This window comes from Augochlora pura, chromosome 10 (genome assembly GCF_028453695.1).
Source record: "Augochlora pura isolate Apur16 chromosome 10, APUR_v2.2.1, whole genome shotgun sequence".
NCBI classification, from domain to species: Eukaryota; Metazoa; Arthropoda; class Insecta; order Hymenoptera; family Halictidae; genus Augochlora; species Augochlora pura.
In genome coordinates, this window is record NC_135781.1 from 4,850,308 (window position 1) to 4,867,402 (window position 17,095).

Below are 17,095 nucleotides of genomic sequence, written 5' to 3' on the forward strand. Positions count from 1 at the left end.
AGCAAAGACTGCTAAGTTGGTCAAATGTACGAACGAGATTCGTTCAAAATTGATACGAGGTCAAGAGGTAATTAGTACACGAGATAGAATTATTTTTAATTGTTCAGTCTTTTTATAAGATCGACAATGTTTTCAGGCCATTGTATATTTCCAGAACATCGTCGGTTCATTTCATTCTAGTCAAATTGTATTATCTAGTTGAATTACAAGTCGAACCTTTTAGAGTTGAACACATTGTCCAGTGCAATTAAACGTTTAAAAGAGCAGAAGACGCGGCTGATCTTTCAAAGATAATTATAACGTTATTTACCAAGGCATTGGAACATATTGTGAGGAACGTTTGCTAGGGATATCATGTTTCCGGTGATCACTATGGCAGACGACGTGTCAAGAACGCTGTCATAAATTGAAAAGAAAACATACGATTCGTTCAACACTTTGGTAAAAATCTTCATCGCGTTGTTTCTCGGTTGTTGTATAGATTAGTATCGCGTTGAATGCATATAGCTTAAGACGTGTGTAAAGTGGCGGTCGAAAGAGACTTCGAAACTACATGAAACATGAAATTTTTAACATAAACTCGATTATTAAACCCTTAGAAAGACTCGTGCATTTGCATACCATTTTTCTCTACTACATAAATGATTCGAAAACAGAAATAATTGTCACAAGTGATCTTCATAAATTTACAAATTTCTAGCGACATAAAACTATACTTTCTTTCGACCGCCACTATAGAAATCTGAGCAGCCCGATCGACCAGATTACATCACTCGAGTTTCATTCGGCGTCCGAGACCAATTCCTAGGCACGAACGGGATCGACGGATCCATCCCGGGCCTCGCGATCCGCGTTAATTCTTCGATCGTGGATGTGAATGTATCGTTTCTCGATGTCAACCGCTTGAGTTGTGTATTCGTGTATATATGTACGACAATAAACGTTGTTTTTACCACACCGACCAGCCGATTCTGATTCGACGCCATCCGCCGAAAAAAAGCCGTCCAATCTCCTCCCTGCTCCCGCGCCGTGTTAGTTAATGAAAATCATAATGGAAAGTGGCGGAGGGGGAAGGGGGAGAGTAGAAAGAAAAAGAAAAGCGAAAGAAGAAACTACGGTGCGCATCGGTGGCTTCTTTTAATTTCGCAGCGCGAACTAATTCCCTTATCGGGAACGGAAATCGTAACGCGGAACGAAGGATGCGGCCGCCCACGCGATTCGGTTGCTCATCGAGCGGAGGATATCAAGAGGCGTTCAGTTAATTAAACACTCGCGTCCGCGGCTGGCTTTCATCCGCCGCCGTCCCGGGTCTCGGCATCGCCATGGATCGCGCGTTATTATTTATTGTTCTCGGGCTGGTGTCGTTGGCGTGCGACGCAGCCGCCGCCAAGGCGAAGGGACCCTGCAAGACGGTCGCGGATCGCTCGACGGCGTCTTTGATCTTGCGATGCAGCCAGCTGACAAACGTGTCCGCGCTGGATCGGCAGAGCAGCAACCTGAAGGCCATTGAAATCACGGACTCGGAAATACCGAATTTGCCGGGGTAAAAGACAGGGGGGGGAACGAAATATGAGCTGCTTGATTTTCGATTATTTACGATATTTGATTCGCTGGAAGTGCGATCGAGTGGAGCGATCGAGCGGTTCAACGCCGCCACCTCGACTGTTGTCACTGTTCTAAATCGAGGAATTTTTTTTCTGCACTCAACAAATTTCTCATCCAGAAAAGCTTGAGAATCGTTCGCTTGATTCCATCGGTTCGATTAGAAAATATACTCGAAAGAACATTTCTTTGTCAAAATTACTTTCTATAAATTTCTATTAACAATGATTAATTAAACGATCGCGTTTAAAGGTCATTCATAATTAACTTTCGAAAAACTGAATTGCAAGAAAAGCTTCGTTTATTGGTTGGAAGAATCGTTATCGGTATATTAGAGAAAATTAATAAAGCAATGTCGTCTGTGATAATTTATTCTGTTACTGTATTATAAATACCGGGTACTATTTTCTATCCGCGTAAATGCTTTCCTTTAAATGCGTAATGACTGTCTATTTTCGAGGCTCCTCTGAATTTACATTCGCAAAAAATGCCAATTCTGTCGCGAGCGACGGTAATTCTTCGGTCGAGGAACATTTAAAAATTGAGGGACATCTATTTCGACTACTGCAGAGTTTTACGAGAAGCGTTCGATAATTCCGTGAATATTTGATGCGATTTTCCGGCTCTGTCGCAAACTATTACCATGGTTTCCGCGTCGCGTGGGGGAAACGAATTAGTAGAAATTGTAAGAAACGCGTGGGTCGCGCCTTTGTCGCAACAAATAAGCGTGACGTACCTTGTGCAGAACTTTATGGAACTCGCCCTATCGAAGAACCTAAAACGTTCGCATATTCTCTTATTAGCTTCGTTCCGCGCCACGCGGTCTCCACTTAGTCGTTTCGACCACGACGCGGTATTGTTTATGGCGGTTGCTTCATAATGGGGAAAGAATCATATTGGGATATTGTTTGATCGAATCTGGCAAGCTATTTCGCCAAAATAAAAAAGCATTTAATAGAAAAGCAGATAGCGTTCCTTGTACAAAAATCTTTGGTCAAATCTTTTTATGATTTCCGACTCGAACGTATTTCCTTTATTTATAAACCGAACGAAATTATCGACGTAGATAGTATTCAATCGCTACTATCTCATCGTAAGAGATCAGATAAATTGGTGCAAGTCGCAACTTGCACGGGTGTAACGGAATGTGTTAGTTGCAGATGCGTTTAGAGAATCCTAGAAAAACCATTGATTGCAAATAGCGTGATTAAAATGTAAAGTGTCGGATGTTAATGTCGTTCATTTGTAGGTTCACCTTTCGAAGATTCAGTCAAACATTGGTGAAGCTGGATCTCCATGGAATAGGCATACAAACGATCGACCAGTCGGCGTTTAGGGGCTTGACGAAGCTGGAAGAGCTGCTACTTTGGGGCAACAAATTGGTGGTGAGAAAAAAGAGAACGTTTTGGAATTTTTTATTGTACATTCACTATCGTTTGTTAATTACAGTCTCACTCACAGATATCTAGTTATTTTGAGTGAATGTGGAACTTATTAGTAATAGAATATTATAATATTATATTATAATATTATATCATAATAGTAATAGAGTATTATAATAGATTATACTGTAATAATATAATAATAATAGAATACTATAATAGATCATATTATATCATAATAGTAATGGAATATTACAATAAAATCATTTACAGTTTACATATAAATATACGAATGCTCTTACTCTTTCTATCATAACTAAAGAGAAGATTTACTAATTAATGAATTGAGAAAATTTAACTTATAATTGTTCCTTTAAATACTTCTCAGAGAACCGAATTAGCAAGCTTATAAATACATATTCACATTCTCTAAACATCGTGATAACGGTGCACAAAAATACACACAAATTATCTATAAATAATAACGATTATTCCAATGAGGAAAATAACATTTCAATTGAAAAGCCAGCAATAAAGAAATTCTCTGTGTAAAAGGTGCCAGTTCGATAAAATGTTACAGTGAAGAAACAGCGAACGAACGATATCAGTCTGACGCGAAATCATTCTGACATAAATATTATTTATAAACAAAATTGAAGGTGCTGGACGGAGCACTGTTCGCGGAGACGCCGAGACTGAAGGTTCTCGACGTGTCGTTCAACCAGATCCAGGTGATCCACTACCAGGTGTTCACGTTGCTGCCGAATCTGGAGAGCTTCTACTTCGACTACAATCAAATTAAATTCATCGACTACTCGATGTTCGCCTACCTAAAAAACCTTAAAAACGTCAAGTTCGAGAAGAACCCGCTAAACTGGGGGTGAGTCGCGCGCAACTTCTTTTTCCAATAATGTTAAACGAATCGCGAGAAAACGCCGGGGCCGCGAGGGGCGGACGAGGAGCCGGGGTTGGATCGAGAAGGGTGGCCGAGGAGGAACGGACCAGTAGGAGGAGGAGGAGGAGGAGGATGAGGAGGAGGGGGGCAGACAGGTTTCTCCTATTCTGAAAAGACTTTTATCGACTCCGCGCGACGAATGCGGCGCATTGCAATATTCAACGGGTACAGCGAGATCCTGATTAGCAGCCCCCGGGATACGATCCGGCAATTTACACCTGACGAGGATATTTTAATGTGGCGTTAACACTCTTCGCGCCCGGCAATCACGCCGTACCCCCCCCCCCCCCCCCCTTTTTATTTTAAACCCGCCGCCGCGCGCGGCCCCGATTCCGTGGTAGTCGCGCGCGTACACCGGCACGCTGCACGCCAAAAAAATTTCTGTTTTCCGGTGTCGAGACTTTTTCCGAATCGACGGGCCTTTTTTTTTTTTATTGATTACGAAAAGCTCGTTGCCCCCCCCCCCACCCCCCGGTGAACATTTTGAAAGAAGTTTCCTGCGAATATCCGCTTGATCGCGGAAATTACGGGACCGAAACGTGACTAAGCTGCGAGCTCTCGGAATCTTCGATATCGTTTTTTTTTTTCTTTTTTTTACGTCGAACATTTCATCGAAATAATTAGAATTTTTTCATTCGGATTTTTAGTAGACTTTTTTTTATCGCGATGCTTATTTATTGAATAGTTTTCCGCAAATAATACTTTGGGATATCGGTGAACGCGAATCGGTCGCGTAAATTGTGGCGTAACCCGCGAATCGATGAATATCTCTGCTTTAAATTTAAATCATGAGTGCAGAGATATCAGGAAATTATTTATAAATTATCAGCGATTGATTTCCTGAGACGAGCCATCTGCGATTGACCCCTGAGATTATCGGTTATCTTCGTTGGTCGATAACTTCGACCAGCATCTTTTTTAATTATTTATAAATGTGTCCACGATTATCCATGAAAAGTGTTACAATGTTTATCGAAAGGTATTACATATATAACTTATACTTATATTACATATTATAAGATTATTTAAATGGAGCTCAATACTGCAGTGTCCACTTAGGGGTGTGACGTAGAATCTTTATTATATTTCCTAAATTACAGTAAATTTTTTATAAAATATCTGCACGTACAACTTTATAGTACACGCTATGAAATAAGTTCCAAGAGAGTTTCATTAAAAGATATTGACAATTGTCAACGCAGTAGCCGATCAAAATGAAGGTTTTCCACTTCTTTAGAAAGCCTTCGCTTCGTCGACTATTGCAGATGTCATAATTATCGTACTCCCGGATTAAAAAAGTATAAGAAAAAGAAAATGTTATATATATAAGACGATCTATATTTTTTTTATTACGTTTGCCTATCAACATTTCAGATTCAGGGAGAGATGTTAATTGATGTTAAACGAAACTCTCATGAAACATACTTGAAAACACACCCCACAGAAGAGCCATAATGGCATTTTACGAAACGCTCGATACTATTTCGAAAATCGCCACGGAAATGATCGATCGTTTCTCATCGATATCAAAAATTCCTTTTCCATTCGTACCTTCATATTCGGTGGAATCATAGAGCAAGTTTCGCGGCAGTTAGGACGAAATCAAGCGTTTCGTGAAAAGCCAATGAACTCGCTTGGATAGCGTACGCGTAATTAAGAGAACATTAAGCAACGATTTGTCCGTGAGAGCGAAAGAGATACAAGCGAGACTCGTGTTTTTTTTTTTTTTTGGTACTCCAGGTACCGGGCCCACTTAACGTGGCAATTGGACAATCAGCGCGTGAAGTACACCGAAGAATGGGAGGACTGGGCGTGGATGAATGCCATGATCAAAGAATGCGCTGAGAAGGGGCACGGTGAAATACCGAAAGACACGGTCCTCGATTGCGTAGTCGGCGAATTGCTAGACTTCGCGCACGAAATATTTTCCACGGAGACGAGGCAACAAAAGAACGAATGTACCATTAAAGCGGGACGGGTGGCGAGGTGCATGAGACCCCGGAATGTTACCGGCAACGCCGATAACGAGACCATCAGGCGGATCCTCGAAAGCTACGTCGCTGTCTTAGTACCGACCACGAAGTCGCAAGGACGATTTTCAATGCGGTTCCTGCATTAATTGTAATAGGTAATACCGATAACTACGATTACGTGGCTATTAAACGCCAATAACACCATTTGCGGCAGCAGCTTCCGATGGTGATTATATTTTTATCAATTAACGCTACCTACCTTGACAGATTTTTCACAGCGATGCGCAATTTACTATGGTCTATAACAATTAAAAAATTCCTTTAAATTGTTGGTACTTAAAAGAAAGTGTAACAGCTTCTTGTTAGTGTTCTACAGAATTTGTTTATAGATTTAAATAGGTATGCGCAGTATTAAAATAACAATATCAACTTTGACAAAAAAGATTATAACATATTGTACAAAAGGGATGAGAAATGTTAGCACTGATTTATGGTAGTGTCGAATAATATGTGAGTGTTGTTGAGTAAACTATTAATTATACTGTTAATTATTTTGTCATATACCTTCCTTTTTTTTGTTACAATCTTTACATAACGATAGACAGCATAATTATACTATGTTTCGTTACGTTAATTCTGATTAAAAAAACAGTATTAACAAGTACTCTAATGCAGATAAACATTTGTTACGTTTTATTAAGATCGTCTATTATTTTATTAAGTTATTTTAAAGTTGACGAACGGAATCGGAGTGGCAATCGTAATAATTAACTGGCTCTGTTTAAAATTACATTATTGAATTTGATTTATGGACTGGGTTTCACATTAATTATAGCTAGATTTCATAAAATCTATTTATGGATTCCAAATTAATGGACTCCAAAAGTGTATTATAATAATTAATTTTCAATGGAATTCGTCTAAAAAAAAGGAAGAAGTTTAAGGAAAACGAGCGGAAGTTATTTGTAATTCAGCAGAGTGTATGAAAGGTCGTTTAAACGGAATTAAATCAAACAGTTGATGAAAATCGGTTCGTTTGAGCTTCCATTTAACTTGAAACTTATAATTAAACTATATTAAAGTTCATTTAACTTTTTGGCGAAGAACACTGTTTAGTAATTATTCCGACAAGAAAGAAGTACCTATGTAACGCACAGTTCCTTTACCATGTTATAATAATTGGAAACATCATTATTAAACGTGTGCAGCTTCGGGTCGCTGGGAAAGATTGCAAATTAAATAAACTAGCCGGAAGTTGGTCACGAAAAAGGAATTTATGAACAGTGTAATTTTATTCACGGTGTACACCTTAACCCATGTTAAATTTGCGAAGATAACGTTGACCGATTCAATCAACACACAGTCCAATGAAACCTGTCACGTGATTTTTCGTTTCAATTTGACTTTTCAAATATGTTCGTTTCTTGTCGTTCAAATGATAATTAGGGGATAGTTGAAAATGTCGAATGTTCACGAAGAAATGTTTGTGAAATAATGACGCTCTGCCCGGACGGTAAGATATGAACGTTTACCAAATGAAACTTCATTGTACGCTCGCTATCGCAATTACGCATCGTGAAAAAAAATCATTAAAACACCAGACTGCAGATGTCAATTAGTCGTGACGATATGCAGGCTCGAAGGGCCGCGTTTGCGAATGCGAGTTCCTTACTCGGAAACAATCGGATTTGTGAAGCAACGTCTCGCCGAATTGCTGAACGAAAAGCATCGAAATTGGAAACCGGATAGGATGAAGCTCTGGAACAGAGGTTTTTATTTGGACGACAATCGTACCATCTCCGATTACAATTTAACTTCGGAAGATCGAATAATGCTGCTACTTGACGACCGTTGTTCCTTCTAACGCAAGACAACACTGTCTAATATTCCTTCCCGTAAGAGTTTATGCGAATTTCAAGTCGTAATTCTGGCCTTCGCTCCCGTGTCATATAATTGCAGGAATTTTTGCTAAATTTCTAGAATAATGTTTCCACGTTTTCTCGTTTTTTAAACTATTAATTTATATTTTTATTGACGCATTTTTGTATATATGTATTGTTTACATTTGTTAGAAAATAAAACCGGCCAGTTGAGTTTTAGATATGATTGTTTGTTACAAATTCATTGTGAACTGTAGCGTTATACAGTGATTAAAAAAGAAACTAAACGTAAGACGCACGCGTACTTCGGATTCAAATGCGATTACAGTAATATAAACGAAACAATGATTCTTTAGATTTAATCTTTGGTCTCTCGTTTGAGTAACAATAATTATTAAAATGATTTTGATTGATTATTTTGATTGTCGGTATACTTGAAACGATAGAAATGTTGCTTCTTTGTTAATAAAATTGATAATTTAATGCCTTAAAGACTATATAAATATTGTTTAACGTAGAGAACCTGTGGTTGTCAGATTTTCTAAATTAGCTTTTAAAAATTCATTCTTTTCGAGCTTTCATTTCTGTAAAATTTTTCCCATAAATATCATAGTCAAAGGTTAATTTCATTGTGTAAAAAAGAGAAACAGCACGATATTTTTTTAATTGTTTCGCGCTACTTCTAATAACGAGCTTATACGTTCAAATTATCATTCTATATCTTGCTTACACGAATTCAATTTAGCGTAAGAAGTGTTCGGTTACATAAATCAAATTGTAAAATATCATTCCCGATCCTATTTTTGCCTCGGAATTTCGAAACAGATTAAAATGTATGGAATTCTATCAATATTCATCATGCTTTTGGGTCTCTACGTTATATAAATACTACCAATAATCTTTGGACGGTTAGCGATGGAAAATTGGTCGCTGATTTAATTATAATTAATGTAATTGCTCCAGTCAGCTGGTGATCCAGACCCAGAATTAAGTCCTAATTTTCGTAGTTCATGATACTGCTCTTCGTTCTGGCGCTCTGTTTAAAAAAAAAGAGAGAATAACGTACACAACATGTGGTTAATACTACGTGTATCTTCTTAACGAAGTAATAAAAATGTTTAGGGCATTGATCACACCGATGCTAATTATTTAAACGATTATTAAATATTGTACGATTATTAAAAACGAAACGTTTCGTCTGTTTCTTACAATTACTGAATTCAAAGTAAAATCGAAAGATAACTAAATAATCAAGCGTTAATCTGAAATTTGTTGTATGCGAATTTAGACAGAATATAGAATAAATAATAGCACTTAATGAAGTAAAATGGTACAAAAGAAAAATAATGATATATCATCGAAGCTGTTTGAATGTGGGAAGAAGATATAAACAAAAAAGTAAATAGATTTCGTTATGGAGGACGAAAAAATTCAATTTCGCAAGCACAACACGGGTTTCCCGAAGCAAGTCAAAACAAGCCAAGTATCATATTACACGCCTAAGCGTCCTCGTGAGTCACGACTTCGCCCTCGAAGCTCCTCCATTCTCAAAACAATACTTCAAACTACGAATATATCATGTTCGGCCACAACTAGTTTTAGTACCGTTATTACAAATAAAGACGTTTATAGTCATTATTACAACTGTGGCTAATTTTACTAGCAAGTAAAATTGATATGATAAAGCTATTAATAATTATTTAAGACTTAGTGAAATAGTTCTTCACTTACGGCAATTTTGGAATGTAATGCGCATGAAATTCTGCATCTTTGAACACGCGTCGATGATCGCGTTTTCCTTCGTGGTCATCACGTCGCCGTGGAACTCGAGAAGAAGCTGCGCATTTTTGAAAATTGTAATCTGTAAAATAAACGTAAGCAATAAATTATTATACAAACTTCCAACATTTTATTTTACCTTGGACCCTTGAATAATCTGCTAACTGCGACAGCAGCCATATTTAAACAAGACAAACTTCTGCTTACCTTGCAAACAAAATTCGGCGGAACACCAAGATGCAGGAAGTTGAACACGCAACGTGCGCCGAACTTGTCTTTAATAAAATTTTGCAAAACGCTCATGTGCACCACCGAGGCGTCTACTTCTTGATTACCATTGCAGTCTATCTTAATTTTTCGGTATTGCTTCTTCAGCGGAGCTTGTTTCTTCCGGTTGTGTTCATTATTATACGAATTCGTTTTAGCAAATGCTTCATTGATGCATCGCTGCCTTTCCAGCATCTTCGAGGCCCCGATCGGTTTCGCCCAACTAATTTCCCAGCCTTCGGACTGAGCGATGCCACCATCTTCTGACCAAGAAATATTTAACCAATAAGAAAGAACCGGTACGAGTTTAACGATCAAATGATTAATACACACTTGTCATAATGTTCATTACGATCTCTGCTGCTTTACGATTTTCATAGTGGATGAACGCGAAGTGATTAATCTTCTTCAGCTTCAGGATAGGGACCTTGGTCGTCTTCTGAAATATTTCTCGAATTTTCTGTTGCGTAATCTCGATCGACAAGTTCCGCACGAAAAGCGCCGTAACCTAAGAATTCCGATTTTTGCAAATGTAAAATACTGAATAATTTAATGTAGAGACAAAACAGTAATCATTTTAATTTTTGAGAAATTAATTATTACAATTACTGAAAGACACGCAATCTAAAATAATTCCTATCGCAAAGAGTTAATCCAACGATGGAAGACCTTCGAATAGTATTAATTGTATTTATATATATTTGTTCTGTATTGAATGCTGCTGTATTATTAAAATAATAATAAAATGTTACGAAAACTATGGATCATAGAAATATATTTATTACTTATTTGAAAAACCAGGTAGATATTACCGAGATAATACAAAAATCACGTACACCAGAATGAAAAATCTTACAGTTTTCATGATCTCCTCGTCAATAGGGTCTCCAGGTTCCGGATCAGCCCAATCGACCGCAATTTCATGCTCCCAGAGCGTAACTTTCCCCGGGATTAATTTTCGTCTAGCCATCGCGGCAGCCCTGTGATCTTTAAATTCGACGAAAATGAATCCACGGTTCTGGGTCTTGTCATGGGCGCTGGGGTACAGATAGACGTCGGTGATGCCGTCAAGGATCTTATTCAGCTCCTGCAGGAACTCCTCCTTGCCTTTGTTCTTCGGCACACCGCCGAAAAACAGCCGGCAATTGTCCACCGATTTGACGACGCCGATACGATGGCCGGGTCTGATCTCGAAACCGTCGAGCCGATTGCAAGCTCGTCTCGCGATTTTCGAATCCTCGAACAACGCGAACGCGTAACCGCGGGTGGACCCGGAAAAGTCGAGCATCAATCTAAGCTCGCTAAGCCGACCGATTTTCTCGAGGATCGGCATCAATTCGTCCTCGTAACAGTCGCGGGGCAGACGTCCGAGAAAAATCTCGGCACCTTTCACGCGTTCCTTCTCGCCGCGCACGATCTCGGGCGCCGTCAGACGTCGTTGACCATTTTCCTGCACCAGCTCGTATTTGGTTCTCTGCAGCATCTCCAGCAATCTTATGGTTAGCTGGCACTCGTTCGAGGTGGAAGAAGTCACAGACTTGTTAGATTCCATCGCGACGGAGCTTCGATCCTCACTCGCGCCCGCGAAACCGATAGACCGACTGCCGGGGTACCAAGAGCCGACTCGCGCTGCCCCCCTACCCGATTCGAGATTCTTCGGAATATGGGATGGTCTTTCCATCGAAAGACCGAACGCGGTTGCATGGTGTCGCTCTTGGTACTTTTGCGTGTGTTTTAAGGCTAAAAAGAGACAACGTCGAATGTTATGCTTGGAGAGAACACGAGCTGCGCCAGGGGCACGTGCAAGCCGTATCGGATTTTGTATCGTCCAGGAGGATACTGTGTCCTCTGTTCGAAGATGAGGGCAATTTTGTTTTCACAAAAACATGTGCATTTTTAGATCGTATAATTAAATTGTTTTTGAAAATAAAGTGTATGAATAGCGCGAATACAATTTTTAGATTATACTTTTCTGTATTGTAAATTGTAAAGAATATTCTTAGATGACATGTTTCTTAATTGTATATCATGAGAAATTGAATAAATTGCACGAACGTACCTGGAATGGTATGAATATAAAATATATACTGAAGTAAAATTGTCTTCGTTAGCGAATAAGTGCAAATTTAATTTCTATAAATCGTGAACGACTTTGCTTATATATTAATAATGTTATCGTGAAAAATGTTGAAAGTATGATTGAAATTGATGACATAAGAAGAAAACTTCGGGAAGTAACGTAGGGAAATGTGAAATTATAGTACGATTTGAGACGAATTAAAGGATTATATTTCTAGTGATATCTTAATATAGCAGACACGATCTTATTAACTATAAATTTCTTGCAATTACTTTTTGATCAGTTGCAACCATTCTCGTCGATTTAGTTGCAAAATTCATGTCTCTTATATACCGAGGCCAGGATAAAAAACATATTTAATGTACTTGTGTTAAAATTCTCTTATTTTACTCAATATTTTTAGTATGAATGATTTTATATTTAGGTTTCAAGTACGCCATTGAAATTATTTCCAAACCTTATTCTGCTTAACATAAACATGGGTTTTCTGCTTCAATTTAAAATCTCAAATATTACAGAATATTATCGGGAAGGCATTGGAATATTTATTATTATTATTTTAGCGAAGGCAATTAAATTAAAAAACATTGGCGCCAATGTGATGGAACTAGTTTAATAAATTTACCGACGAGCAAATAAATTTAGTGTATGGTGGCGCTACCTGTGACGATATGCTCAAACTGTTTATCAAAATCAACTGTTGATCATTTTGGTAATTAAGTTTAATTGTAGATATAATACTAAAGACGAGGTTTGAGATAGACTCAGGATTCATATAGACATTACATCTTGTAAGATTATTTGCCTTTGTTTTGAGGACCTAAAGCCCTCCTTACTATTTCGTGTCGCATTCAGCGTTACCGATAGTTCACGAAAGATAGCAAGAAGAGAGTATACTGTATATTTCATTTCTACTGCGAGTGCTGAATATTTTATGAATACCTTAGATACGTTGTTTTTATGTTGCATTCAAATGTAGTTCACTGGTTGACCGTTCTATTTAGCTAGAGTTCGCTATCGTATTAAACATTTTTACAGAGTCGATAATTCAGATTCCAAGATAAAAAAAGAATTGCAATGCTGTATAGATTCTAAGTATGTGTGCGAGTGTAGTTGGGATACCGTGTAAATAATAGGCATAGCGAGGTATCAGATCTATAGCTTGTCTGTAATAATAAATTGTATGTCAAGTTTACTCCTATACCTCATTTATAGTAGGTTTATTCGTATACCTCGTTTGTGCTATATCTGCTACTATACCTCGTCTGTGCGTATGCCTCATCTATGTTTATGCCTCATTTGTGCTTATACCTCATCTACATCTATACTTTATCTGTGCTTATACTTCATCTGTAGCTATACTTCGTCCATGCTTTGAACTTTCTTGGTTCTCAAGCAACTATTTTATAGATTTAAAAAAGCAGGACTGTTTACAGCGTCCTCTTCTGAAAAGCAATAAATCAGAACTTTCGAATAGCCCAACAAGTTTCTAACGGAAAATGATTTTGCAAAATCCACCACGCTTTGTATGATATGTACTTTAAAAGAAAAATATGCTTTGTATCTTTTATAAATTCGTACATTTTTAAAGATGTTTCTATGGCAACACTACAATGTCAATCTATCGTATGTTATTCAATCGAGTACGTAGAATATTTCGATGCAATTTCAAATTTTTATTTAACATTATCATAAGCATGTTTATCAAAAAAACAATTATTCAAACGTGTACGTCCAAAAATATATTCAACAGAGTTGTTTGCACAATTCAAATATAGATTATAGTATTATCGTATAGACGAGTCCGATCGTCCAGTTACAAACTAGAGAAAGTCAAAAGCGCTCCAAAATTTGCCAAAGTAGAGTTAACAACTAACCCTAGGAAATCACTGTATATCTATAACAAGATAGTCCTGTGCACCTGGCTCTCTGAAAATGTTCATAACCGCACGCAATATTCGTTGCTATAATAACCCTCTCGATGGTAGCGGAAGTTCGTCTTAACTTCCGTCCGACCGGAAACTGAATCCTTTGAATTGATTCAAAAGCTTGATTAGCACGTTGATTGCTGCCGGAAAATGCGCGCGCGCGCGCGCGAGCGACCGTGTGTATACGTGCACGCGTCTTTCACGGGGAATACAAGACAGCCGTTCGACCTCCTCCCTATTGAAGACACATTTCGCGCGATCGTATTCCATCGACAAATTGCTTTCGTTACGAATCGATGACACCGCGATTCGAATTGGAAACACACCGGACGAATTCATTTGCGTTGCCCCAGGCCGCAGCAGTTGTCACTTCGCGGCGGACTTGTCCAAATCAAATATTTTAAATTTAAATGAGTACCGCGCGCGCGCTTCGTGTGACGCCACCGATGTGTCGCGTCAGAAATTCAGAATAAGCGTCGAGGAATCGTGTAAATATTTTTTAAAAACGATACCAGTATTTCAGTAAATAAATAACAGAGGTTTTTCTCTAGAAATTAATTTTTTTGTAAAGCATATCTATATTTTTGATGGCTCAAATCAACCCTTTCGGTGATTAAATTTACTTTAATGGCTATTTGTAAATATAATATAAATTCCATTTTCTTTATGAACAATCAATCTGTGATAATGAATTATAGAATGTAATTTTTTTTTTTAATTTAATGTGAATGTCGTTGCAAATAATTTTATTATAAAGGAGGATTATAAATAGCGAAAATGGGAGTAAAATCTGCAAAAGAGTTGACGTCAAGCGCAAAAAAATGAAAGTGATCTATGAAAGGAGTAATGCGGAGTGTAGATGCAAGGTAATAAAAACAGGAGTTTTTTCCTACCGTTAATTGATAGCAGTTCTCGGTTTTAAATTATGCGCGCAGTTTGCGCGTTCATAAAGACGCATACATTTTTATTTCGAGCGACGAAAGTCCAATTTCTGTTTGCCGCGAGAAGCTCAATCAACTGCGCGATGTAAGTTTTCAGGGCGCAGGTGTTCCACGGCCGCCTATTGCAATTAAAAAGAAAATTAACGTCGCGCCCGAGTCGCAATTATACAAATCGCAATGAGATTCAAGCAGTCTTTGCTTGCTAAAGCTTCCGCGTAACGCTCGTATTTTTCGTCGCAACTTTAAATTGTGTTATCCCTGGTTCTGACTGGACTCGCAATTGTTCCGCTTCCTTCTTCTTCTTTTTTTCTCGCGCCGGTGTAACTCGCGTCGCGTGTTTATCTTTTAAATTACACGGTTCCGCGAATCCCGGCGTTACTAGCCGCGATTATTGTTCCCGTAACCGTGTTTTCGGTGCAATCGGCCGCGAGCGATCGGGTAAAAACGCGCCGTCTTAATTGAATTGCACGTTCGCAGATCCATCAGATTTTACGCGGTTAGAGCTGGCACCCGTGAAAGTTTCATGGAACATTTTCAGTATTTTTTAACTGATTTATTACGTTAATTAAGGAAATTAAATTTAAAGTTGCGACAATTATGACATTTGTATTTAATACGTTATTACGTTAGTTTTTAAAATTCTTTTGCCTTTTAGAACTGTAAATGTGTGATCTATTGAAATCGAAAATTTACGCGTTAAAAACATAAAAAGTGAATCAAATAAAAAAACATCAATGCCTTTAAGTTGTCTGCAGATGGATATATTTAAAAAAAGAAATTCAATCCACAGAGGATCAACGTTACGCCTATATTCGATTCGTCAGTTTTGAAAGAACCATGAACGAGCAAAAATAACAAGCTTTGCCACACGAATGCTCATTCTTTTATCTGTTAGCTTATCCCCTTAAACGTAAGACGGGGGGCTCTTATTTATTCGCGTGCAGTTGATTAAACGATCGGAAACTTCCGAGCGGAAGTGTAATTACAGAGCTCGTTTGAGATTTTCCTCCCGGGGGTTGCATCGGAATGAATAAATAAACAAATAAACGAAAAAGCGCCGGGGCGCCGCCGGAACTCTTTAAGTTTTCCTTAATAAAAAGTGGCGACGGCCGTGCTTTTAATCCTATTTGCCAGCAAAGTTCCGGCGATTTTTCGATTATAGTTGCAGAGTCTGTCGCCGTGGGGCGGTGGAAGAGACGGTGGGCTAGGAGCGGGGCGATATCGTTGTTTACCAGGAAAAGGTTAAGTAATAGAACATTGGCGAAGCAAGTACGTATATAAGATAAACGATCCATGGAAAAAAAGAAAACGCCAGATGAAACAGGTTTCCACGGAGTTGAAACGTTCAAACTTTTCCTCGGCATCAGCCGCCCGCGTTTTAATTCGCGTTCAACTATATTACCGTTTAAGAAAAAGGATTTATACTCTCGTCGGAAGTGCTTGTGAGGTACCGTTCGCTGAAATCGGTATCGTTATTACTGAACGCATAATCTGCGCGTTAATTTAAATCGAATTGCCGCGCGATAATGTATGCGTGAAATTGTTTATCGGTAAATCAATGCGAATGATATCCGCGTGTCTGCGTTCACGGCGCAGAAAATCGTTTCTTTCTGTACAGGTTATGTCAGGTTATGTACAGGTGAAACATGAACTCCAATGGTTATTTGACGCTGAGTGATTAGTGCTTTCTTTACAATTTCGTAGTTGTGCTAATTAATTGTCTTTTATTTGAGACAATTGAAATTAATGTAGCCAGAATATATTATTATTATTTCTGGAATACAAAACGGTTAAGTCGGCAGTTATTATGGTAAACTATACATAGTACTACATACTGTATATGTATAACTATACTGAGGCCACAATATTACTAATAAATATGTACAATACGATTTTATTAATTAAACGACATTGTGAGTATTTGTGGTATTAATATTCGGCACTATTCGTGTTAACATTTTGCCTGCCACCTCACTCATATATAAATGATAAAATTATTTGCCAGATTTGAAAATTAATAGTTTCGCTAATCTATTATGCTTTATAAGTATACTTTGCATTATGCAGTCCTAATTTTGATCTTCAAAACACAAGTATATTCAAAATAAATTAACACACAAGAATATTATATATAAATTGCTGCACATAAAACGTCTCTTCAATTTTAATATGATTAATTAAAATACTTCCGCTATGACAATTTTTCACGTCCATGTTGTCCGATAAAATACTAAAAGATAATTTATACAGTGTCAAGTTTGTGAACGCAGAATAATTATACAAAAGTATGATCTACAACGGAGAGATC

At 38.0% G+C, this 17,095-nt stretch overlaps 2 protein-coding genes across 2 annotated transcripts; one reads left to right on the forward strand and one right to left on the reverse strand.

The window, feature by feature from the left end:
• Positions 1–1,262: 1,262 nt before the first annotated feature.
• Positions 1,263–6,460, forward strand: LOC144476330 (uncharacterized). Its single transcript, XM_078193088.1, has 4 exons — positions 1,263–1,543; positions 2,852–2,987; positions 3,644–3,864; positions 5,680–6,460. The coding sequence occupies exons 1-4, from the start codon at positions 1,323–1,325 to the stop codon at positions 6,056–6,058; spliced, it is 957 nt and encodes a 318-aa protein (XP_078049214.1). The 5' UTR covers positions 1,263–1,322; the 3' UTR covers positions 6,059–6,460.
• Positions 6,461–8,727: 2,267 nt separating this feature from the next.
• LOC144476561 (putative RNA-binding protein 46) lies at positions 8,728–13,200 on the reverse strand. Its single transcript, XM_078193658.1, has 7 exons — positions 13,151–13,200; positions 13,041–13,084; positions 10,695–11,578; positions 10,172–10,346; positions 9,779–10,101; positions 9,524–9,653; positions 8,728–8,828 (listed from the first exon to the last, which is right to left on the reverse strand). Exons 1-7 carry the CDS (start codon positions 13,198–13,200, stop codon positions 8,728–8,730), a joined length of 1,707 nt encoding a protein of 568 aa, XP_078049784.1.
• Between the last annotated feature and the right edge of the window lie 3,895 nt (positions 13,201–17,095).

Bases quoted from the DNA above. Each gene is read 5' to 3' on its own strand.
- LOC144476330 (XM_078193088.1), top strand. From the start codon at position 1,323: ATGGATCGCGCGTTATTATTTATTGTTCTCGGGCTGGTGTCGTTGGCG. The intron at 2,988-3,643 runs GTGAGAAAAAAG...ACAAAATTGAAG, and splicing joins TTTGGGGCAACAAATTGGTG to GTGCTGGACGGAGCACTGTT. The intron at 3,865-5,679 runs GTGAGTCGCGCG...TTGGTACTCCAG, and splicing joins AAGAACCCGCTAAACTGGGG to GTACCGGGCCCACTTAACGT.
- LOC144476561 (XM_078193658.1), bottom strand. From the start codon at position 13,200: ATGAGGCATACGCACAGACGAGGTATAGTAGCAGATATAGCACAAACG. The intron at 13,085-13,150 runs GTATACGAATAA...TTATTATTACAG, and splicing joins GCAGATATAGCACAAACGAG to ACAAGCTATAGATCTGATAC. The intron at 9,654-9,778 runs GTAAGCAGAAGT...TTTATTTTACAG, and splicing joins CGCCGAATTTTGTTTGCAAG to ATTACAATTTTCAAAAATGC.